Source organism: Delphinus delphis, chromosome 11, assembly GCF_949987515.2.
Source record: "Delphinus delphis chromosome 11, mDelDel1.2, whole genome shotgun sequence".
In the NCBI taxonomy this organism is placed as follows: domain Eukaryota; kingdom Metazoa; phylum Chordata; class Mammalia; order Artiodactyla; family Delphinidae; genus Delphinus; species Delphinus delphis.
This window is the reverse complement of record NC_082693.1, coordinates 73,435,660-73,462,119: the sequence shown is the minus strand read 5'-3', so window position 1 is coordinate 73,462,119 and position 26,460 is coordinate 73,435,660. Positions and strand designations below refer to the sequence as shown.

At 35.4% G+C, this 26,460-nt stretch overlaps 1 protein-coding gene across 5 annotated transcripts in view; it reads left to right on the top strand.

Moving 5' to 3' along the window:
- Positions 1-326: 326 nt before the first annotated feature.
- DCN (decorin) overlaps positions 327-26,460 on the top strand; it is a 36,973-nt gene continuing 10,839 nt past the window's right edge. For 2 of the 5 annotated variants that reach the window (XR_009521240.1, XM_060025348.1), the window contains exons 1-5: positions 3,771-3,916; positions 4,697-4,943; positions 16,368-16,480; positions 22,243-22,456; positions 23,275-23,388. Coding sequence is in view for 3 of the 5 variants with exons in the window: in XM_060025348.1 (XP_059881331.1) it covers positions 4,730-4,943; positions 16,368-16,480; positions 22,243-22,456; positions 23,275-23,388 (655 nt within the window). In the remaining 2 variants the exon portion in view is untranslated. Of the gene's footprint in view, positions 346-667; positions 835-3,770; positions 3,917-4,696; positions 4,944-16,367; positions 16,481-22,242; positions 22,457-23,274; positions 23,389-26,460 lie in introns of those variants that run through there. The other 3 variants (XM_060025350.1, XM_060025349.1, XR_009521241.1) reach the window with 3 other exon arrangements.

Sequence of the window (26,460 nt, the reverse complement as noted above, 5' to 3'; positions counted from 1 at the left end):
ACAGGCTAAATTAAATTGTGATCAACTTCTAATATCTATGTGTTTTATTAAAAAAAAACACACACACAACTGGTAGACAACAAGAAAGGTTTTAAACTATGAGTAAGGAGAGTAATAAATGACATGCTTTTCATATAAAACCATGGCTTTCTTCCAGGACACTTTAGAAATACGTTCAAAATACATAGAAAACCTCCACAGCGTAGTACTTGAACTTGCACAAACAGCCCAGGGCAAGTAAGAATCCGAATGACTACTCATTTATTTTCACAGACCACACTTAAAATAATTTCATTCCATTTGCTGGACTTACACATCCTGAAAGCAAGAAAAACTGTCATTTCGGTAATATGATAAATGTGACTTATAAACAAGACTAGAAAGGCTGGATAAAGGAGTAGGGTTGGGGGTGGGGAAATAAACCCTTTAGTTACAATTTTAGGGAAATGAATCCACACGGTAAAACAAATTCCAAGTCAAGTTGCTCCACTGCTATACTACAGAAGTTTAGAATCTTAAGCAGATGAAAAAGGAATAAAGCATTTAAATGGGGAGAAAAAAAGGCCGATAAAATTTCTGGCTACAATACAAGAGACATATCATTACCATATGATCTAATGTGGGTGTCAGCCGGATTGTGTTCATTGAGGGAAACCTTATTTTTTAACTGTGCTATGGAGTAGAAGCAGGAGGTTTTCAACCTAGTGACAGTCACAGAGCAGCACCTGCCCCCTCCTCCTTTCCACACCTGCAAACTCTTTTGCCTGGGCTGAATATTTAGTGTAATTACATCTCAGCTTTGAGGGCTCCTGTGGCAGATCCCCGGATTAAAAGGTATGGTTTTCAATAATTGTCCTGAACTCTGCTACAGACTAATAAAACTTTGATCAAGTTGAGAAAAAAGGGATTATTTGGTAAGAGGAAAAAAGCAAACAATATGTGCTAAACTTTTAGTAACCTTTATGCAGCATTTTAAACAAGTATTGCTTGAAAACAGAAAGTAAATATTTGGTAAAATGGTTGAATGCATTGCTTTAGTTCTTTCTCTCTGTTCTTGCAAAGATGTTTCTTAAGAAACTATAACCTAACACCATGACTATCTTTATTGATATATTTTTTATTTGTGCTAATTAAATGTTTAGCTCTTTGGGAAATGTTTATAGAAAAGTATTCTAGACTGGCGTATTATTCGTAGTTGGATTATATATTTAAGGATTTATTCTCCTCCTGAATTCTTGTATATTTTAAGAACTTTAAAACCTCAGAGAAGTGAACTCTAGTGATAACTTATAGAAGTCTAATGTATACTGGAAAATAATAGAAATTATCACCAGAGAGGTGAAAATAAACACTGAATATATTTATGCTGATTATTAAGGACTGAACTAAGATAATCTCACAGTTAGCTACATAATTTCTTAAATGTAAAGAAGAGACCCTGCCAGAATGTTCGCTGCAAATAAAATTTTACTATAAGATACATTCACTATAAAATGAAAGTGTGGGTTATTTTTCTTTCTAATTTCAAAACAGGGTAACATGATGACCACTGGTTAAATGGACTCCCAGTGATGTAAATACCTGTGGCTTTTTCTTCAAATTGCTATTTTGGCCAGAAAAAGAACCAAATGCCTCCTATAGTAGCCTTTATTTATGGATGGATACCGCTTTTACTGTTTATTTTTAACTTATTTCTATTATTATTGAGGTTTTAATTCACCTAGTGCTGGGGGATTTAATTTGCTCTGCATTTACAACTTCACTTATCTCGTGAGGGTTAAATTTTGACTTTGAAAATCACACCAAAGGCTTAAATGACATCATACAAATGTTGATCTGAATGGTATAATGAAATGGAGTCGTTTAAGAAACCAGAAATTATTATTTTTGATAGAACACATAAATTATGGCAATGAGCTTTAGTAAAGTAGTGACGTTCTTAGCAATTAGCATTTTAAAAAGAGGCATACATTCTAAGAATACTTAAAACAGTTGAAATGAAATTTTAATAGCATATCATCTCAAGAATAGTCTCCTTGCTGTCTACATGGGCAACTGCTGGGGTTTTTTTGTTTATTTTTCTGATTTATTAAGAAAGGAAGGAAATGATTAAAGAAATCATCAGTATCAACAGCCCACATTAATTGTTTTAAGATGCTGAGTTTTTAAGTACTATGACACTAATTTAAAGAAGTTATTTCATGGAGGACTTTCTATAAAGTACCTGGACACATATTATTCTTCCCCAGGACATTCAGGGTTAAAATGCATGCACACGCGTGCACACACACACACACAAAATGGTAAGTAATGGAAGCTTAAATGCTGTCTGGGTTCAGCTTCAACCAAAAAGAATACTGTGTAGAGAATTTGTACCATTTTAACAAGAGTAAACAAGTGTAAATGATAATATTCCTCTGAGCTAATGTTTAGCATTTCCTTTTTTTGGATTTGTGAACCAGGCATTTTCTGCTCTGGAGAAAGATCAGAAAGTGACATCTGCATTAATTCTCGTTGCTATTTATTAAATCTGCAATTAGTTTGCTTCATTTTTCTCAAAAATTGTAAGACATTAAATATGCAAGGCTAGCAAATTTGTGGTAAACCATAAACATTGCATTTTAATGTGAAACAGACAGAAAACCACTCCCTTAGATCCAGTCCAAGGGAACACTGCCAAAACAATAGGGTCTCCTTTAAAAGGCAATGCAGTAACTGAGTGGGAATGGGTTTCTAAAGGAAACCTGATACTGAATTTAAAGGGGCAGTGTGAATAATAATCTTCGTGGTATTATATAAATGAAAAGTCACTATTCTTATTGCATACGTGCTGCCTGAGATGTGCGTCAGTAATAAATACAAACTAAGAATAAAATTGTAAGAAATTTTAAAACATTTGTTTCCCCTCTAGTAGATCTAGGCAAACATTTCCAGAAGATACATTAAGGTTAGAGCATACAAAGACTTTTTCTTTTCTGTATATGCTATAATTGGATAATGACTGAAAATAATTCTCTAATTCTAATTATGAATGTACAACTTTAATATGAACCCTTATAAATGTACAATTAAAGATGATGAGACTAAAGATAATATCTACAATGTGTTCTGGGAATACTTTGAGCAGTTTCAGTGGGGTTTGAAAATACAAGAACTCAAAAACAGACTGTTCCCCCATGATCAACTACTTATTGTTATTCAGATTTATTAAGATTTTGTTATTCAGATACATTTAGTTCACTTCAGCCAACTAAACAACCGACTTAATAACATAGATGTACATATCTATAAGGGCTTGTTGAATGAATGGATAAAAACTGTCTGGATTTGTCGAAATCATACTTTCTGTTTGTCGATTTGTTTACAAAATAGTCCTGTTGGTAAAATCAGATAACATATAAGTCATATAAAAATCAGATAGGATTTTCCATATATGTTTATTAGTTTATTAAAAATGATTAGTTTGAGAAACTAGCCAATAGATTTAAAAACTGAATCTTGCTTATACCAAGTTGAGGTTATCAATTTGATATCTTTCTTATGCTAGAAATTTGATATTGAAAAAAGATAGTCATATTTTTAAAAATCAGACTAGTTGGTTGCCTAGAACTAATTGAATAACGTGCATTGTTAATAAATTGACGGTCAATTGAGTCATTTATGTGCAAAATATTGTGCAAGGCCCTGGTACACAACAAAGATTAAGACACGCCCTGAAGGAGTACATCTTCTAGTGGGGGGGGGGGGCAGGCCAAGCATGTGAAACAAATTACAATATAATGTGATAAGATCTTTAAAAGAGGTAAGCAACATGCTTTGGGAGCATAGAAGAGAAAGCAGCATCCTGCCTGAATGAGCCAGGGAATACGCAAGGGAAACCCATTATCTCATTTAGTCTTTACAACACTCTTACAAGGTAGGTATTTTAAATCGTGATTAGCTTTGAGTGTCAGGTTTGAGGTGGAGACTGGGAGTAGAGAGAAAATGGAGAGAAATATGGCTTGAAATATCAGTTGGTATCAAATTATGTATGGTCTTATATGCAACAAAGGGGATGTAGACTTTATTGGCAAGCTGTGAGAAGTCAACAAAGGGTTTGCGGTAGAAAATTAATACAATGAAATTTAATTTTTAGAAGATGACTTGGGCAGCAGAGTGGAAGATGGCCTGGAGCAGAAGAAATATTCAAGGCTGAGTCCATTTGGAAGCTCTTGTTCAGGGAGTGATGAGAAGGGTCTGGACCAAGATAAATACAGTGGGGTGGAGAAATGAGATTGGCTTCCAGAGATATTTCTGAAGCAGTAATTGGAGATCTCTCATGTGTACAGACAAAACTTTATTTAACTGTGGCATGGCTTGTGTTGAGTGAGCATTGAAAATTCCAAAGTGGTTTATCATCATAACAGTTTTGCAGGTGGCTTGACTATATAACCCATGGTCTTAATTCAGACCCAAATTAAACCAAGCAGATTTAAATACTATTCAAATTTTTCTTCATAAGTAAATAGCTGTGCGAGTTAGTCTCTAATGTACCTTGTTACCTTCCAAATATATTTCTAACGCTCTGCTCCTAACAATAAATAAAATATTACTTTTTATGCTTTTCTCTATGCTCATTCCACTGTCAGGTGTTACTTAAGAGTAACCACATACACTAGGCAAGGCTACTCTTCTAAACCTTTCATTTGTTTCCTAGGTTCCTTGGTTGTGAAAATACATGAGATAAATCATGAAGGCGACTTTCATCTTCCTCTTGCTCGCACAAGTTTCCTGGGCTGGACCGTTTCAGCAGAAAGGCTTATTTGACTTTATGCTGGAAGATGAGGCTTCTGGGATAGGCCCGGACGACCGCTTTCACGAAGTTCCTGAATTAGAGCCTCAGGTGCCAGTGTGCCCCTTCCGCTGTCAATGCCATCTTCGAGTTGTCCAGTGTTCTGATTTGGGTGAGTGGGGTGCAGGCTTTCTTTACCTACCTTGTCTGCTTTATTCATGGGAATGGCTTCTGTGGGAGTTTAGCATTCTCAGTTTTAATTTCTGCAATTCCAAATGTGAGAGACAGTGCCACCTAATGAGGAGTAAGGGAAGCAGAGCAGGAGAGAAAGAAACAGCTTTGAAGTTAGGGGACTTTCTTCTAAGTCAGGACTCCATCACTTTGCAATCTTGGAAGAGTCACTTAAAAAGAAAATCATCTTTCTGAGCTTCATGGCTCCCATTCTGTAAAATAAAATTTTGAACAAAATAATATGTTCTATGATTCCAGGGTGATACCTTATTTTAATTTGATGATTTGCTCTCATGAAATCTTAGATATTAAGAAAACCTGGGTGATCTCTCCACTCTTGGCTTAGCCCAGATAAAAGTTTGAACATTACTAAATTGTAAAGTATGCAGCGTTATCAAGAGCAAAACAAGTAAACTTTTAGAACAGAAATTTATCTTTCAAGTACCAAAAGACTCCCTTAATCCCTGGGTCTTAGTTTTGCCTCTGCCTTTGGCGTTTTGTAATCTAGCTGTTTATATTCTTTAGAAAGTTTCAAAGGAAATCTTTATAACGAAGTTGTGGTATAGATATTCAACATAATCGTGAAGCATATATCTTTATCCTAACACTGTAAATACAGTTTGATTTATTAGCTTTCAAGAAAAATTTGGCCTGGGAATTCCAAAAGCAATATACTCAGAAGATAAATCTCCACAAAGTTCGAAGCCCCAGCAGATGGGCCAAAAGGGAATGAATTTAGTTTACATGGCAGCTGATTCACATTCCTCTTTTTTTTTTGGTTCATTTTTCTTACTGGAAAGAAAAAAAAAAAAATCCGCACAGAATGATTCTGCCATGGTGCATTTCCTTATAGAATAAACCCCATAGCTTTGTAGAGCACTTACTTTTGAAATCCTATATTTATTCAGAATATGCTTTCTAGGAGTATTTTGCAGGAAAATTTGCTACTAACTCCTAGAATTGGAATAAACTACATATAGGAACCCAGGAAAATGTAAAACATGTTAAATAGTGACAACTGAAAAACAAACACTTTGAGATAGGTTCTTTCATGCTGGCATGTACTGTGTCGCCATTTAAACCCAAATAAAACGTGTAAATAAAGGCTCCAGGATACTTCCACTAGATTAATTAATTGACTCATTAACTCAGAAAATATATTGAGATCCCATAACGGGTCAGATCTGTTCTGGGCCCTGGGGAGAAAGGGATGAGGAAGACAAATATGGTCCTAGTTCTTGTGGGTCTGATATTCTACTGGTGGTGGTTATTCCTTTTTTGAATTGTGTATTAGAGACAAGGGGAATTATATTACTAGCAAATTCTACAGAAACTTTTATGGCATCTAGAGATTACCTCCATTACTGGTTTAGACAGGAAAATAATGGTGTTAAAAATATCTGAAGAAGGGAGTCACCCTATGATGGATATACTAGTGGTAAAGTTTTTCAAATATTGCAAAAATGGCCGAGTTCCTAAGAAATGTGATGCAAATTGAATCTCACTTTGCCTGAGAACAAGTTTAAAAGGATCCATAACTACCCCCCACTACACATATTATCAACAATAAAGAGTTGATATTTTTAAGGAAGCCTTGTCCAGTCACTTCACTGAAGTTTTATTCTTCCAAAAATATGGTTTTACTTTGCTTTCATGATAAATAACTCATAAAGCTTGACTCTAATTAAAGCATTGGGACAGTTTTCTAATTGTCTATCACAAAAAAACTCCCAAGCCTATTGCTCAAAACTAAACAGAAAAATGTAGCCTTAGGGAACATCAAGTTCACTGATGTGGATGTCTCATGATACAGTTTTTTGGTTGTCCTTGTTATTGTTTTGCTTTGTTTATTTTGTGTTGTTTTCAGATGAGAACATTTTCCAAGTTATCTTTTTCTCTAAGAGCCCAGAGTGTACATCATTCCTTTGGGCTTACTGATCTTGTATACAGAAGTAGTAGCTAAGATTGTAATAATGATTCGTTTTGGGGAACCATGTTTAAAGGGGAGTACTGCGTTCCAATGAGCAATGGCCTCAACCAAGTTACTTTTATTTTTTTTTCACATGTGCATATTTAAATATATTGTCCAAAAAATCAGTCAGATATTTCTGAAACAGAAAATACTTTTTTTAAAAGGAAAAGCAATCCACTGCCTTTAAAGAAAACACTGTATTCTCATTTTCAACTACTGCATAGCCTCTGCTCCCTTTATGATCACAGCAAGCTGTTCAGAGCCTTGACATTTTCATCTGTAGAGAAATCACAGTCAGTCTTAGAGATTCGATTATCTGTGTAAGGTACCTGACCCATAGTAGAGCCTCCATACATTTTTTCTATATGATGATTATGTGGAGTAAAAGATGAAAGAAGCATAGGAAAAAGCAGAGAAGGGGAAACGGGCAACCTCATTCATAGTAAAGGCAATGCAGTTTATTTTATTTTTTGTTTTAAGTTCTCTAGTAATCTGAACATGAAGCTTGAATTATTACAGCAAAGAAAAAATGCAATGCACTTTGGGGAGAGAAATGTGAATGCCTATTTATACCAAGGACTAATATTTTCTTAAGGATTATTCTTGCTAGAGCTTTTAATGAGCAGAGCGGAGCTTCAGTGTTGAAGGACAATAGAGCTTTGTCATCTTATTATCTACATAATGTTTAATATAAGCAAACATGTCTTATTCAAATGTCTGACTATTTTTGCCAGTAAGAAGTATTTCTGACAAAGTTAAACAGCATCAAAATTTTAAACAGTTCTTTCAAACCTAAGATATAAAAACTGTGAAATTAAAATTGAATAATCAGTCCATGGGAAACTTGAGGTGTTCAAGAAGATCCATTGACTGTTTTAGTCCCTAGTTCCAACTTATCAGAATAGCATTATAATATGTTTTTCTAGAGCATGGGGGATTGAAAAAGTAAACACATATTTTAGCCAGTCTAAGAAAGTAATGAATTCTCCATTGATATTGGCCAAATTATTTGGCTGATCTTGTAATTTAACTTGTAATTTGAACCAGAATTTTATGAGACCCATATCTTCTTGTCTTTCTTTATCTATCCTCTTAAGACATAAAAAATCCACTCATAATTATAGCATTTATAAAAATAACAATATAAAAGTCAACGTAGGATTAGCAAATTCAGAACCCTATGGGTTTCCTTAAAATAATAATCCCACAATGTTACTCATTCTTGTCTGAATGCCCTAATATTAATCCTGTGATTGGATGCTTTGTTTTATGTACTTAGTATCTTAAAGGAAGACAGTTCCCTTACTTATGTACTCTTTGGCTCAGCCATTCATCTGTGGATCTAGTGTCACCAAGAAGCATTGTTTGGTACCGACCTTCATCTCATTTATTAAAGGCACATCAGCCCTGCCAGGTGAAATAAGCATAAGTATTGTTTTTTAACTGTTCTTCCAAATTAAAGGAATATTTATTGATATATTTCTTATAAACAACTTTCAAAAGAATTGAAATAGCCTTAAAAATATTTAATAGTGGAAAGATCTTGGGTCATGCAGTTCAACACCTCTGAACTCAAGTCCTGAGTTACCATTTATTACCTGTAACTTTGAAACTTTCAAAACCTGTTTCCTCACTGGATAAATGGGAATATCTCTTACCTTATTAGGTAAGAATAGAAAATATTTATAAAAACATTTTTCATAGTAACTGTTATGTTCAGTTGACCATTTCAGACAAAGTCAGCTAATAACACGAAGTTATTTCTCATGATGTTCTTTATTTTTATGTGAAATTGAGAAACACTAAGTATATGGCTTGTCAAGCTGGATACAAAATAGTACCTTCTCTCCCCTCCCCCCAAAGAAGGCCACATCACAAAATAGATAAAAATTAGAAAATTGTATAATTATCAAAATAGTATTCTCCAAATACTATTCCTTTGAACAAAATTGGTTTGGTTGAGTAGAGAGAACAATAAAGCTTTTGGCTATTTAATAATCACAGAGGATTCATAGCCTGCATAGTTAGCCCTCTAGACATGATGCCAGAAGATGAAACATTTTATTTTGCCAAGCAAAAGCGATGTAAATAACTAATGGTCCCTAAAAGGTACCTCATAATGCAAAGGATGTTTTACTTTTTAAAAATCTCAGGAAAATGTGCAACCCTTTAAATTGCATAAAGTTAGTTTTCTTCTTTTTAATCATTTTCCCTCAATAGGTAGAAATTTTGTTAGTGGTCACCACTTGGGACATAGATGCCAGAGCTTGTCTCTTGTTTGGGGAAACTGGTTTTCCAGAAGCAAATCTCATGCATGAAGTAAATGAACCATTAGACTTCTTCCATGAAATCATCCTAGAAGAATAAATTAGGACTATTTGTAAAGGGGCAGAGAATGCTGGAAGCTTAGTTGCTTTCATTGTTTATATCTAGCTTTACAGCAGCAGGGATGTGGGGTGACTCTCATTCAGAGTTTCAGATGCATCAAAAGGGTATCTCTAAGATGTGGTGCAAGAAGGAGGCTGTGCACAGAGCATGCCCATGGGTTGCCTAAAATAGTTTTGGGTAGGGATAGAGTATGACAGATCTCAGATGCAGCAAGAGGAATGCTCAGGTGTGATCCAGATAACCAAAGCCCTGACTCAAGGGGCTAAAGGTGAGAAGGAGGAAGAGAGGGGTCAGAGAAGACCAAAGGAAGCATCTGTCTCCTTGACCTGACTGACAACTGACATTTCCCTGGTTTCCTTCTTAGTCCCAGGAGGGAGAAAGAGGCAGCTGTGTGGGATCAAGGCATTTGGTTAGACTGCAGCTGCGATGCATTCTCCTCTGGAAGATCATTTCTGGCTCCAGAGGACAGGATGGGAATAGGTTAGTCAGAATATCAATTTCCTGGATGAAAGAGGAAATGCAGGAGACCCTCTAATCTTAAGTTTTCTCCTTCAAAAGAGTAGCAAGAAAATTATATATTTCCTTGAAAATAAGGATAAAGAAGAATTAACCCAGTTTGCAATCTAGTCTTAACAAAAGGAAGAAGCCCTGTAGCAGCTACACTGTAACACTCAAGATTTAATTAACCCTTGACTCAGTCTGAAGATGGTTTTGAGGCAAATTCTGAAGCTTGTCTACTTCTGTGCTTTCACTGTAATCTATATTTGCTTTGATGATTCTGCAGTAATCAATTATGTGTACATAGATAATAATTATTCATTATCTTTAATTACTTATTTAAATATTTACTTTCTCTACCAGAAGAAGAGCATGGTGATAATTTATCTTTTGGTCTTCCACTCCAAAAAATGCCTTACACTTGGTAGGTTCTCAAACATCAATAAATGCTTGATAAGTGAATAAATTAACATATGCATGGCTTAGTGCTTGAATGAGTGCATAGTTCTACAATATTCTTTATTCTCTCTAGTTGGAAACAGGGTGGAACATGGCTGACTGGAAATTAGGAGTCATGGAACTGTAGCGTATCCTTTCTTATTCTTTTTGAGGATGACTATAGAACCAGGAAGCTTAAACCTTCCTTAAGTTATTTGGAAAGAGAATCGAATTAAAATGATGATCTATTATTTCTGAATCCAACTGCCATCAGAGTCGAATTGCTATTTTTTAAGAGGAAAAGAGGGAAACGTTCCTGCCTTTGGAAGAAATGGTTTTTGATGGAGCTGGGACTCCTACATATTATTTTGATCATATGCCAAAACTAAAGTGTATCACCATTGACCTAATTATTAAATTGAAGACAGAAATATAAAAACATTTTGGAAATCAACAAGAATAAATCTTGGAGTTTGGACCCCTGCCACAGGGCAGAAAACAACAAAAAAAGGCATGATGTTTTAGGACGACCTGGCCTTTGTCCAACATGATGTTTACCAGATTGATGAAATTTGCTAGCACAACAATACCATTCATCACTGAGACAACTAGAAAAAAAAAGTACAATTCTTATTAGCCTTTATTTCAGAAATGACTTTCTGGTAATGTCTTAAATAGAGTTTTATTTACTTTAATTAATAACCCTATTTTAAAGAAGATAAAATTTCCTTTACTGAATTTGGAAGAGCAACTAAATAATTCAGTCTAGCCTTGAAAATAATTGCATTTTGATGGGAGATTTAGAATTATATTAAAGAATGCTCATTGAAAAATAATTAAATTTAGGAAACCACTTTTTTCCTGTTACTATTGCTGAATAAATATTACCTCAAAACTTAGTGACTTAAAAAATCATTTTATTTTGCTCATGATTTAAGCTACAGGGAATTTGAGCAGGGCTTAGAAGGGCTGCTCTCACTTGGGGTCTCTCATGCATTTGTAGTCAGCTGTTGGCTGAGGCCATAGCCATGGGGAGGATGGCCCAGACTGGACCTAAGACAGCTCACTCTCATGACTGGCAGTGTGTTCTGCTGTTGCCTAGGAGCTCAGCTCTTCTGTGATCTGGAGTGTCTCACATGGCCTCTCCAGCATAGTGGTCTCAGTGTAGAAAGACTTCTTACGTGACCCCTCGATGCCCCCAGAGCGAGCATCCCAGAAGAATTGGGTAGCAGCTGAACAACCTTTTCTGACCTAGCTCCGGAAGTCATGCTCTGTCACCTTCACCACATTCCATTAGGTCAGAGAGACATCATAAGGCCATGCCACATTTGAAGGGACAGGAATTTGACTCCATCTTTTGATGGGGTTGGACAAGTGTGTATTGAATAAGAACATGTAAGATGGGAGATATAATTAATGCCAAGGAAGGCAGAAAGGATGGGAGGGAGGAAAAAAGGGAGGAAGGAAGGGAGGGAGGGAGGGAGAGAGGGAAAGAAAGGAAAGAATATCCTAATATAAACAAAGACTGATACTTTACAGATTTGCAAGCCTGTAGGATTTGCCATAATTGAACTAGGGTTAAATTGACCGTGAACAGCTTTTTGGGGGGGTCTAATTGTTTTTTGGGAATATGTGCCTACTAAACTGAGGAGTTATCATCCAAAGGTGGGGGGCTTGGTAGACGAGTTGTCCAAAGGTCTTGAACTTCATGGGAAAAATGATGACTATAACAAGCCCACAAAATGACTGACAAGAAAAACCAACTCAGAATCAAGTGCGTTAGGTGAAAAATCTGTGTGTGATAACAACTGAAAAATAGATTGCAGCTTTCAGGATAATATGCATTATAATTGTATTGTACAGAAAATAAAAAACAATCATTTGTCACAGACTTACAGACTAATAATCAGCAAGACAGAGTTTTACCCTCTCTTCTCATTATTGATAATAATTACAGGTACCAGGAGTTGGGACCCTGCTATGCACTATAGTAGGGAATTATTTTATAGAATAGCTTGTTGAATTCTGAGCCAGTTGCATCCTAATAATTTGGGAGATTTACTATGAGAATATGTACCTTTATGAAAGAAGGATGTGAAGAGATGGTTGTAACAAAACATAGCAGAAAAGATCTTGAAGCCATGGCCATGAACTTTTCACAATGGGACAGCAGAATACACTATGATTTTAAAACTAATCAGTCAAAAATTTATTTCTGTACATAGGGCAGTAAGATCAAAGCTCTCATGAAAAATAGTCATTTGTCCTTACTTACCCAGAACTTACAGAAAAGAAAGAAAACTAAAATGTGGTATAATACATAATAAGTTGATAGATCAGAATTTTGGAGGAGTTTGTTTTCTGGAGTGGTTATGACAAATATTATAGAGGGGGGTTGGGATAGTGGGTACACTTTAAAGGACTGTTAGAACGGAAGTGGAAGAAAATGAGTGGGTGGAGTATTCCATAAAACAAATTATATGAACAAAATGAGTAGCTGGGAATAAGCACAGTATGTTCAGGGGACAGTGTAGATCAGCATCTTTTAAAAATATGTACATCGTTTCCATGCATCCATGGCATATCAGGTAGTTCTAGAGTGAGGACTCATGCATCTTGTTCTTGGTTTAGTTTAGCCATGAGGCACTGTGGAGAAGCCACTTAACTTCATTGGGTTTCTGTTTCTTTACCTATGAAAAGAGAGTATTAGACTGGCTTGAAAGTTACTGATTTCTGGGACAAGTAAAATTTTTTGAATGTTGAACAAGTTACTTTCTTATGAAGGTCAGAACCAAATCCAAGAAAATAACAACAACCTGACATCTGCTATCACAATCATTTTTTTAAAGAAGGTATATTTAAAATGGAGGCAGGAGCTAGTCTCAGAAATGTGTGTGTGTACATGTGTATGTGTGTCTAATAATTTACATTAAAACTAACCAAATTGCCCTCATAGTTTTCTGATTATGATATAGACTGATAAGAACCTCATCATAGAGTCTACCTGATCAGAATTTGGAAACCATAGATTAGCTGATACTCAATGGTCCTTCCCTTTGTGACATTCTAAGAACTCATAGCTAGGATAATTTCCCCTTTGTATTCTGCCTATACTTTTTGAGTGAGCTAGTTAATACCCCAATACCTTGTCTAGCCCTTAAATGTATAGCATGTTATTGGGTCTGATGTCAGAATAATTCTTCTTGGGGATACAAATAAGTATGATAGGAAAAAAATATATCCTGTTGGAAGCCAGGAGATTAGGCTTTTCATCTGCATTTTGTCACTCCTAGCTACATGAGCTTGTTCATGTCACTGAACTTTTTCTAAAAATCATCTGAAAAAATGATATTATCATACTGCCTTACCTGTCTCATTGGATTGCTGTGAGGTAAATGAGATAACATATTTTCAATTTTTTTATAAATTTAAAGCTAAATAAAGTTTTAATAATAAAGTGCTGATATGTGAAGTCCCTCAAATGAATATGAATTTTCTAGTAATTCAGAGAAGATTGTAGGATTATGATTTTAATCATTATAACAACTCTCTAAGAACTAAGCTGCAGAAACCACAAGCCTGGTTTTTTTTATGCTAAATCTTCAGGGAAAAGATGTAAATAATTCACCCCAAGCAGTTCCTATTACTATAAAATTCTAGGATGACATAATCAAAATTGTCAGCCATCCAGATATATCATTTTCTCTTCACATCTGAAATGTATCTTCACTTTGGCATTGAACAATTGTTAAGGGGGCCACTATAATATAAGTTCAACAATGTATAAAACTAAGCATAAGTGGGAATTAAGACTTTGACAAAGAAGCCCAGGAAGCAATGATGAAATGTAGGCAGTAACTTTTCGCCAAATGAAAGGAAATGTGCCTTTTCTGCGTTGAAGAATACTAATTATCAAAGATTTGGCAGAAGTTTACTACTCTTAATTGCATGAAATTAGCAAACTGACATTTCTGTAAATGGCAGTGATCATGAGTGTATAGTGCAGTTAAATCCTCCTACAAAGTAGCTGTTCTGGTGGTTTGCTGTTCATCGCTGAAAACACTTCATTTTTGTTATTTCTCTGTGAACTATTTCTGTAGTGAGTTCTTGGAATATATTTATGCATGTGCAGAATTACCTGCACTTTGATATTCAAATTTATAACCATAGCTGATCACTAAATTGGGAACTAGACTTTTTGCCATTATCAACAGAACAGTGATAATGTGAACAAAAAAATTTGGGGGGGAAAGAAATCAGAAGTTGGTATTTCAGATACATTTTCTGTAATTTTCATGGCAATATGAAGATAGGAATATGGTTACCATGATAATTTACCTGTATGCTTACATAAGATTGAAAATTGAAAAGATATCTTCCCAACATAGCAGTTATTATATACCCTGTTTCAATTTTCCTTTTAATTGAAAACTGTAGATTGAACCCTTTTTTCCATGAGGATGTGGGCAATTTCTGTTTTGTTCCTGCTATATCCCCAGAGCCTAATAAATTAATGGTGTCTAAAAGGTATTCAATAAGATGTTATTGAATGAATTGAAAGAATGATCTTCAGCACTTTAAGTCTAAGATATGATGGAGAGGTTGAAAAGCGTTTTTGATTTACGTTATGCAATCTTAAAATATGAAAATGACCATAGGAATTTGAGTTAATAAAATATCAAAATTTTGCTTACATCAATATGGAACAAAGCCAATGGAAGAAAGAAAGGAAAAAGGCTATATAATTTAATATTTTCTTCGTTAACATTCATAACGATAATTTTTTTTTTTTTGCGATACGCGGGCTTCTCACTGTTGTGGCCTCTCCCGTTGCGGAGCAGAGGCTTTGGATGCGCAGGCTCAGAGGCCATGGCTCACTGGCCCAGCCGCTCCGCGGCATGTGGGATCTTCCTGGACCGGGGCACGAACCCGCGTCCCCTGCATCGGCAGGCAGACTCTCAACCACTGCGCCACCAGGGAAGCCCAATAATTTATTTTAAATGCCATACCTTTTGAATAAAAGCAGTTGATCCTTATACATCTAGTTGAATGACTATTGAAATGTCTTTTTTTAATGCCATAGAGCATTTGGTTTTTCAATGTGTTTACATTTATAAACTAAAAAAAATAACTCAGCTATTTAGATCTAAATTTAAAGTCCAAAAGTAATGCTTCATATAATAATTTTTTTTTTTTTTTTTTTTTTTTTGCCGTATGCGGGCCTCTCACTGTCGTGGCCTCTCCCGTTGCGGAGCAAGGCTCCTGACGCACAGGCTCAGGGGCCATGGCTCACGGGCCTAGCCGCTCCGCAGCATGTGGGATCTTCCCTAACCGGGGCACGAACCTGTGTCCCCTGCATTGGCAGGCGAACTCTCAACCACTGCGCCACCAGGGAAGCCCTCATATAATAAATTTTAGAGAAGTTATATTAACAAATTTTGTTCATTTTATTCTGATTAGCTACATATCTATTGGTCATAAAATTGATAGTTTTAACATTCCAATTAAAACTGAAAGAGCCATTCTCCTAAAAGTTTGGATAAATTTTCAAGTTTTTGACACAACAGCGTGATTGCATATTCACATAATTTTAATTTTATATGTAGATCTGTGACAGCGTTAGGTTTATCAAAAGGATCTTTGATGATTTGGCTAAAGCTCTGCTCTACTGAAAGGATATCTATGTAGAAAGATACAGGTTTACAAATCACTCCCACTTAACACTTATCAAAGGAATGATTTTCTAAAACAAGAACAATGAGGTTAAACACACTGTGTACTGAGACATTTGAACCACACCTTACAAAATATTAATTTTCCTATTATGCAGAAGAGTAATTACATGGGGTAAATAATATACCTGTTTATGATTTTTTAAAAAATCATTTGACTTCGTTGGAAAAGATAGAACAGATATTTTAAACTACAGTTGATATAATTCCTAGAAGAAAAATATGGTAGCAGTAAAACTATCATTGAAACATTGATTTCTCTGTAAACCATCCTTTGTGATTCTGTAGTCATGTGTCCTTTTTCACTGAGTGCACATTGCTTTTACTCTCATGCTAGGTCTGGAAAAAGTGCCAAAAGATCTTCCCCCTGACACTGCACTGCTGGACCTGCAAAACAACAAGATAACTGAAATCAAAGATGGAGACTTTAAGAACCTGAAGAACCTTCACGTAAGAATTATTATTTATTTGAGTTATAACAAGATCTTACTCAAAGTATTTTTGAAAACAAAACTTAGGTAAGGCCAAGATTACCATATGGTAATAAATAAGCACGTAAGTGTTTATTAAATTCTCTTTTTAGGGGGTGATAAAGGAGCAAAGCACCATATTCATTAACCCCTAAACAACATCCAATTTTCTTACATATACCTCATATAACTTTAGTATTGGCTTTCTAAAAGATATGTTATATCTTAATCTTCTCACACATTTTATCAATAAAATCTTTATCTTCCCAATTAGAATGTACTTCAATAGTGGAACAAAACACAAAATGGACTGATCTTAGTATTATTTTATTTCATTGTTTCTTTTGTTTTCTTTCATTCATTTTCTAAGACATGCAAATGGCTTTGTAAAGGCTCAAAGACTGGCACCAAGAGAAAAAAATAAATGTCTATATAGCTATATATTTTGCTTTGTATTTAAGATTATGCATGCTGCATCCTTATCTGTATCTGTGTTTTTATTCTGCTTTTTCACTTACTTCTACTCTATTGTAATGTAACACATCCAGTCTACACAGTCAGGATTCCAGCAGAAAAGAGATGGCATGATCAAGGCAAGATTTAGTTATCAACTTTCTGACAGCCAAGATGAGAAAAGCAATAAACATTTATCCATTAGGAGAAAATTTACCAGATTTTTTCCCGTTGCGGAGCACAGTCTCCGGATGCGCAGGCTCAGCAGCCATAGCTCACAGGCCCAGCCACTCCACGGCATGTGGGATCCTCTCGGACCGGGGCACGAACCCGTGTCCCCTGCATCGGCAGGCGGACTCTCAACCACTGCGCCACCAGGAAAGCCCAATTTACCAACTTTTTAAAAGGAAGCAAATAATTTTTCCTTGAGATTTTAAGATTGCCCATGGAACAGTTAACAAAAATAATAGCAAGTAATAAAATGGCATCATCAAATTACTGAAGTATCCAACAATATAAGCACATTACGATATAAGTAGTGAATATTTCAGGCACTAAGTAAGAGAAGAAAAAGACATGCTCTCATATCAGGTTACCCAGTTAATATTGGAGAATATGGAACAAAGGGTTCGTAGAGGATTAGCAGAATTTTGAAAGGAAGAGAAGAGAGTTTTCTGTGCAAGAGGAAAGGAAAGGCAGAAGAAAATGAGCAGCAGACAAAAAGAGAAGATGGCTAAAGTGAAAGATACAGGCTCCAAAGTAGTGGAAGGTAAGGCTTGTGCTGGAGATCTCGAGCCCTGGACCAATGGGAACCTTCTCCACTGATAGGCTACTGGACATGGGCCCCTACTCACCTTCTCTCTGCTTTCATGTTATGATTTCACTGGGAGTGAAATGATGGAGGTACCAACAAAGTTTGTCAGTGAGTATTTAAACTATCATTGGAATAAGTTAAAAGAGGTGATAATAAAAATGAATATATTAGTTTCAATAAACTAAAATATGAAAAAGCTTCATTTTTTTTGCATAACTTTAGCCTAAAGCTACTTTTTTAAGGAAGGAAAATTCTCTTATACCCAACTTCCTGTATGTTTAAGTATAATCTCAATAATTTTTTTAAACTCCTCATACCTTAAATAAGAGATACCTAGTTTCTGTGACATTCTCACTAAGTCTGGTGTTTGTAACAATGTGTTCTTTCTTTTCCACGTCTCCTGCTAAGTATGTTTTTAGGCAAATTATCATCTTGGCAATCTCTTTCTTTCTGCTTTAAAGTATACACTGGAAGAAGACAGAGTTCATTAGAGCTTCTAACCATTTAGAGGATGTTAAACAGCTATTTTTCTCTTACTCTTTCATTCATGACCATTTCTATCCCTGTTATTATGCAAATAAACATCATAATTTCAGCCAGGAAAGCCACCCTTGAATGAGAAGGGAGAGAAATAAAAATTTACCAAGGATTAAAATAGAAAGGATTTAACAGAAAAATGTTTCCTTTTTCTCAATAATTTTATTAATTTACAACCGTGCCTCACTATGAGCAGTATATATTGCTTAAGAGTAGTTGTATACTTATATATAGCAGAAAAAAATACATAATTATTCTATAAAGTAATGGAAAATTCAGTATAATAATATCAACATTCAATATATTTCCTTTGAATTAAAGCTTAATAAATCTAATTTTTAAAGTTTTTAATTAAAAATAAACAAAAATTGTCAAAGATTGAATAATAGCAAACACTTCTTTAGCCATTACTATATACTAGGCACTGTTCTTAATATCTTGTATACATTAACTTGTTTAATTCTTATAACTATTTTAATGAGGTAGACACTCTTGAGAACACCTTTAACACAGATGAGGATACTCAGGCACAGTGAGGTTATGTTACTTGCTTACTGTCACACAACAAATAAGAGCCAGAGTTTGAGATCGAACCTCGGGAACAGTCTGGCTTGAGTCTGTGCACTTATAAATTGCCTGTAAATATGACAGTAACAATAAAATCCCTTAAACAACACCTGGTACAGTGTGAGCCCTACATAAATGGCTTTGGAGAAAATTGTACATACTATTAAGTCGGGTTTCAACATTTTTTTTCAGTTTTATTGAAATATAATTGATATACAGCACTACATAACTTCAAGGAGTACAGTATAATGACTTGACATACATATATTGCAAAGTGATTACCATAATAAGTTTAATTAATATCCATCATCTCATACAGATATTAAAAAAAAGAAGAAAAACAAATGTTTTCCTTGTGACAAGAGCTTTTAGGATTTATTCTCTTAGCAATATTCAGGCATACCACACAGCAGTGTTAACTATAGTCATCGTGTTGTACATTACATCCCCAGTACTTATTTGTCTTATAACTGTAAGTTTATACCTTTTGACCACTTTCTTTGATGAAGGTGGTAAAAATGCTTTTACTCCCCCTTCCAGTCTATTTCTATGGTCAGTCACTTTTTTCGTCACCTCTCCCCTACCTACCAGGCTAGATCACTTTTCTTTAGTCACCAGAGAAGTAGGCAGTCCTGATTTTCTGAGCCTGGGCTTCAATTTCAGGTTAAATAGTACTCAAGGCATTTCCTGACCCTTGAGCAACAAGGTCTCTCCTAATTCGACTTCTCTCGTCCTCTTACCTAACTAATGATAATCCATTTCTACTTGTGATTCTTTTTTTTTTTTTTTTTTGTTGCGGTACGCGGGCCTCTCACTATTGTGGCCTCTCCCGTTGCAGAGCACAGGCTCCAGACGCGCAGGCTCAGCGGCCTTGGCTCACGGGCCCAGCCGCTCCCCGGACCGGGGCACGAACCCGTGTCCCCTGCATCGGCAGGCAGACTCCCAACCACTGCGCCACCAGGGAGGCCCTTGTGATTCATTTTTTCATCAGCTGATCTCCTGAAGAATATCTGCGGTTCACCTTTGATTCTTTCTCTGTTTTGTCATTAGCCAATGTAATTAGTCAGTTTTTTCCCATGTTGACATCTTTCCATTACCTGTTGTAATATTATAACTATGCTTTCTTAAATACATTTCCCTGTGTATGAAACTAACATTAACCATCTTTAGCAGTACTGTATATACATGAGTACCTTTTTTCACATATGGATCTCTTTTAGATGAAGCTCTAATTTATATATATCTTAACATTTTACATCATGATGACCAAAATTTGTATGGTTGATTCATTTTTCACATTTATTTTATTCTGAAAGTGGAAATGCTTTTTGCTGGACTAGACCTTTCAACCAACAATGACATTTGAAAGGTGCTTTCCAAAGAAGCAAACTATATGCACGATCATTTTTTAATCCTCACAACAACCCCCTGTAGGTGTTGTTATAGTTTCTACTTTACTGAAAAAATAATTGGGAACAAATGTCACACCACCCCAAAATTTAGCAGCAGTTATTATTACTACAGCGTACTCACCAGTAGAGACATTGTCTAGTTATTATCTAGGAAAAGAAGTAATATTTTATTACCTGAAATTTCAGGTAACACATCAGCAGGTTGATTCTTCATAATAGGTTTCAACATTTAACATAAAATAAGACAGATTTTCAGACCATGTTTAATTCGTTTAATTGTATCGGTCTTTCAGAATTTTCTTGCATGGGTGGCAATTAAGGACGGCCTTTGCCTTTATAATTAAGCATCCATCATTTTGGCTGCCTTTTAATGATGCAAGTTCTCTCTTCTCTCCTCTAGCTCTGGCTTTTACTGATTTTCTGGACATTTTGCTTGTTAATATCAATTTCCTATGACTTTAACCCTTATGGGTTTTGAACTTTCTGTAATAGTCTTTGAAATTTCCTAGGATTTTGTTTTAATCAACCAATGTACCTGTTAGGATTAGTTAAAAGATTATGTTAACTTGTAATAAGTTTTAATTAGTCAAATAATGTGAACTATATGAGGATGTACATGGGTCATTAAACCAGCTGTTACCTTCAGAAAGTAGTCCTGCATTTCTGAGACAGAAAGTTCTCACTGTTCTATTACTCTAGTTCCTATTTTGCCTCTCTCCATTTTCATATGCTCCTAAAAGTGTACTGCAATTGAAAATACAAGTTTCTTGAACCTTGATAAAATTATCCTAAATTCCTTAGGATTAGTTGATAAATTGACTTAAAATAATATCAGTGTTGGAGAATGAGGTAGTCCAAAAGTAGGTGTAGCAATATCTATAGTATAACAGTAATGGATACAAGTAACTTCCTATATGAATGGAACTCAGAAACATTTTTAAATTACCCCCAAAATAACATATTTGACATATTTAACTACATAAAGCCCTTATATGTAAAAAGGGCAAAAACAGAAGAAAAATATATTGTCTCTGCATATCCTATTATCTATACCTTTATTCTGTAAACCAGTTATTAAAATACATTAAAACTTAAGAAAATGGGCTTCCCTGGTGGCGCAGTGGCTGGGAGTCCGCCTGCCGATGCAGGGGACGCGGGTTCGTGCCCCGGTCTGGGAGGATCCCACATGCCGCGGAGCGGCTGGGCCCGTGGGCCATGGCCGCTGGGCCTGTGCGTCCGGAGCCTGTGCTCCGCAACGGGAGAGGCCACAATGGTGAGAGGCCCGCGTACTGCAAAAAAAAAAAAAAAAAACTTAAGAAAAATGTGAAGTTTTGTGAGCAAGCAATCCTTTTCCTCCAAACAATAAATGGTAGCAAAATAAAAAAGGAAATTTGTTTAACCTCTCAAGTGACAAGGAAATGCAAAGTAAAGCAATGAGCTACAACATAATGTGCTAATTTGGCAAACTTTTAGAAGGCGATTATATCTAACTCTGTGAGGCTGCAAGAAAATGTTACTCTCTTGCATTGTTTGTAATGTTATAAATTAGTGCCACCCCTTTGTAGTGGAATCCATGACAACAACCAATGAAAATGGACTTTTAGGTTGAAAAGCTGACTGGAGAATGGATGCCTGTGGCACACGATTCTTTACAGGTCACTCTAGTAATTTCAATATTTTGGAGTATTTATTGTTTAAAAATTAAGTATGTCTATCTCTATCTATCTATAATCTGTATTTTATCAAATTTCTCTCCCCTTTACTCCTGGTGTTCAGGTCCACATATGTTTTCAAATAAAGGAAGCAGATCAGTTTAATTTTTTTCTGATTTCTTCTAATTTTGCAGATTTCTCTGCTAGTCCCATGAATGGAATGAATAAACCACACCCTTGCTTTACATACATATTTATGTGTGGAAGGTTTTGGAATTAAGATGTTGCTTTTGTTCACTGCCTACAGACGTTGATTCTTATCAACAACAAAATTAGCAAAATCAGTCCTGGGGCATTTGCACCTTTGGTGAAATTGGAACGACTTTATCTGTCCAAGAATCAACTGAAGGAATTGCCAGAGAAAATGCCCAAAACTCTTCAGGAGCTGCGTGTCCATGAGAACGAGATCACCAAAGTGCGAAAGTCTGTGCTCAATGGATTGAACCAGTTGATTGTCGTAGGTACAGATATTCTTATAACTCTAAGACCAGGCAGGATTCAAGGTTCACCTTAAGAGATTACAAGTAAGCTTTAGCTACAGGAAGGTAAATTAGCTAGAACTTACATGTCTTAATACTATAAAAATAACAGTAGCCGGGCAAGGAGAAATGGGATTTTGAATCTGTGCCTTAAGACGTTTTTATTCTTGTCCTTGAGGATCTGAGAATGTGGAAAAAAGCTCTAGGGCAGATGCTCCACTATCTGCTGCATGCCCAAGGTACAGGATGGAATTAAGTAGTGCTTATTAGAGATACTTGGAGGATACCTTTCTGTTGTGGGAATTTGTTCTAGTCTGAACATCTATAAATCATTTGCTTTAAAAAAATGTGTTCTAAAGCTTTTCTCTATGTGTGGTAAAATATTTGTAATTTTATAATTGGCTTAAAAAATCCTAGATTCAAATTATTTTAACAATATTTTAATATATCTTAGTAAAGTAATTGCCCCATAATAAGTGTGATTTGTAAACACTTACTTTTATTGATTTCTAGGCAGACCTGTGTATGGACCTTAAATAATTTTGTTGTTATCGTTTTTGCTACTATTGCTTTCTCATAAATCTTTGGGGTTTTTTGTTGTTGTTCATTTTTTGATTGTTTTAATAAGGAAAATTTTTACCCCATTTGCCATCCCTTTGAGAAGCATGTCCTTTAATTTCTCTTTTGTTTTTCAGGCAAGTTGTTATTAACCCAAATTTCTTCTTGTTGAACAGACAGTACTCTGACTTACAATACCCTCAAATTTTCCTCTAAAAGCTTTGCACTTATTGCATTTGTAGAACTTGGCACCAACCCTCTGAAGAGCTCAGGCATTGAAAATGGAGCCTTCCAGGGAATGAAGAAGCTCTCCTACATCCGCATTGCTGACACCAATATAACCACCATCCCTCAAGGTGACGAAAATTCTCCAAAGCAATTTGAATATCTAAATCCAAAGGCTTTGACACTGAAAAATGGTTTTGGAAATTTGAATGGTGACTCAAGCGGCCATTCTCTATCCCTCGAAGTGTTTCTACTGAACCTAGATGACCACTGGGCCCTCTAGGCTCACAGTAGAGATGCCTAGACTCTTTCACCTATAAAGTCTCTTACATCTAACATAAAATGTAGGTTAACACACAATGATTTTATATTATAGAATTGTGATATCACAGAAAAAATGTACAGTTACTTAAAAAATAGAGTGCTTTAGTGGTACTTTATTAAAAAAAATGATATGTGGAAGTACCTCTGATATTGAGCCAATTTTTACTTTGAGTCTCTGATCCCTTAGTGAATTCCTTTCCATCTTAGGGCATTCTAGTCATTACTATCTGAGTAACAGGACTCACAGGGGTCACATTCTTATTTAAGAGTGGTGGTGTGTGTTGTAAAGAGTGTGGATTTTGGGGGTCATTTGCATGAGTTCAGACTGTCACTAATTCGCTCTACGATCTTGGACCAGTTATTCAACATGTATGACACATTTTTAAATCTGTAAAGTGGTAATAATATTAACATCCACTTCATCGGGTTGTTTTAAAACTAAATAAATAGAGAACTATCTGGCCTGTAGATAAGTAGTGGATTAATATTACCTTCTATTATTCATTAAAAGTGTTTTAAACACTCCTTTTGCCTAGGCAAAGTACAAACACTGGAGACAGGGCAGTGAGTAGGATGTAAACCTGCCTTCAAGGATCTTATTGCATAGAACAAAGACAGGCAAATAAACAGCAGTCATCATACAGTCACAGGGGTAAGCTCATCGTGCTAAGGCTTAGCCAGGAGAGGCACATAAGCCAATCTTTGTGACAGAAAAGGCATCAAATCACCAAAAATAAGTTTCTCTAAGTTTACATTTTTCTGGTCCCAGGTTTTTCAGTCTCACAAAACTGCCTCTGTATTCTCAAATTTTCCCCTTAGTCTGGCCCTTCCTCAACGTGGATGTCTTGTTCTTGAATTGGGTAGAAAATATAGGTACTTGCCCACAGAAAACAATTTCCCTTTACTGTGCTTCCACAGAAACTTCAAGTCTAGAGAGTACAGAGTCCATAGAATGTTTCCTTACTACCCCTTGCCCTTCCACAGTCTTTTGGCTACAAAGTATGTTTTTGATGCCCATTAATAGCAACTACTGGTGCAGATGATAGATAGATAGATAGATAGATAGATAGATAGATGGAGATTGAGTTATAGTTCACAAAGTACTTTCATGTTGAGTCTCTGACTTGTTACATGTAACAAGTAATTTTTTAATCCCCAGTGCAAGGATTTTATATTTGTAACTATATTTTTAATTTATATTTACAATAGTATATTTTATTATATATATATACATATACATATAATTTTCTATATTTATCTTGCCTAAAGCCTTAGAGCTGTAGGAGGTGAAGTAAAGTAGCTAGAATTTAAAGTCCAGGTATTTTTCACTACTTGATGCTGCCAGATGATTTGCATTAAGTACAATCTTTGATTTTGCCATCCTTCTAATTACATCTCCTAAATATACCTCAGTAACACATTTCATCACTTAGTGATCCGTTTTCCTTGATTTCTTACATGTGTCTATCCCTATGCTAGGTGCTCTTTTCTCATCTTCTCTAGCTTGCTTTTATTTACTAAACTCTTAATAATATTAAAATCATAGTAAGTAAGTTTTATTAAGCACTTGTGCCAAATGCTTTTCATGGCTTCTGTTATATGAATCTCAAAACAATCCTTTATAGTAATATTATCACACCTGTCTTATAAATGAGGCAAATAAGTCTTAAAAAGATAGTAAATTGTGACCAAGGCCTTAGAGCTAGGAAGTGGCACAGCTGGGTTGTGCTGGGCTGACATCAGAGCTCATGTGTTTGACCATTTCACTCTGCTGCCGTCTTAAGTCCTTCTTCCTGTGAATATTTATGCCTGTGTCATGTATGAGTCTACCTTTCCTAGGCTGGGACCCTTATGCCTGGATGTCACCACTTTCCAGGAGTCTTAATTTCCATATACTGTGTCCCATCACTGATGGACATGAAAAGGCCATGGAGGAGTAGAGAGATTATAAATTCACACTCTGGAGTTAGACCAACCTGGGTGAGAGGCTTGACTCAATCATTTAGCTGTTTTGTGACTTCAGGCTAGTTATTCCACATCTCTAAAACCTCAGTTTTGTTACCTATAAAATGAAGGTATTAGTGACTCCTATCTTCTAGGATATTTGTGAGGATTAATAGATGTATCAATAAATAAGACTTGTAATATATATAGCGTACTTGGCCCAAAGTAAGCTCTCAGTATATTTTATCTTAAAAATGGAAAAGGAAAAGAAAAAAAAGTAATTTGGCTAAATGCTATAGTGGCATAGGCTAATGATATTCTTTATAAATTTGCCTCTCTCCATCCCATTGCAAAATTTCCTTCCACAGTCAAACTTCCCATAACTTTTTTTTTGGAAACTGATGTCCCACAAGGGAAGACACTTAGAAACAAGGTAAGAATGATGGATGAGATGATAATTGGTGTTCCAGAGACACTACATTTTTTTTGATGTCTTTTCATAGTGATAGGGAAAAAAGGACATACACTCATTGCTTTGTTATATACTCACTTGCTTTCTTTATAGAAGTATTTTAAAAATCCACATTTATTTATTCTAAGGAGACTCAAGTGGTTGAAATCCCTTATTCCAAGAGTGACTGATTTCCTGACATTTACTCATAAGAATAATGCCAAAAAAAAAAAAAAAAAAAAAGAATAATGCCATTGTTATTTCATTTCCTTCATTTAAGAACATGTTATTTTAACTCTCTTTGGCCATCTGGGAGCATATTACTTTCCCCACTTAGTAGCTAGATAGCCTACAAAATGGGTAATTGTGAATCTCTGTTTCCTCATTGATGAAACGAGGTTAATGAAAAATAATTTATAATTGAAAAAAATTACATGAGCTAAGTTACGAAAATGCTAATCTCAGTGTTCAGCACATAACAGAC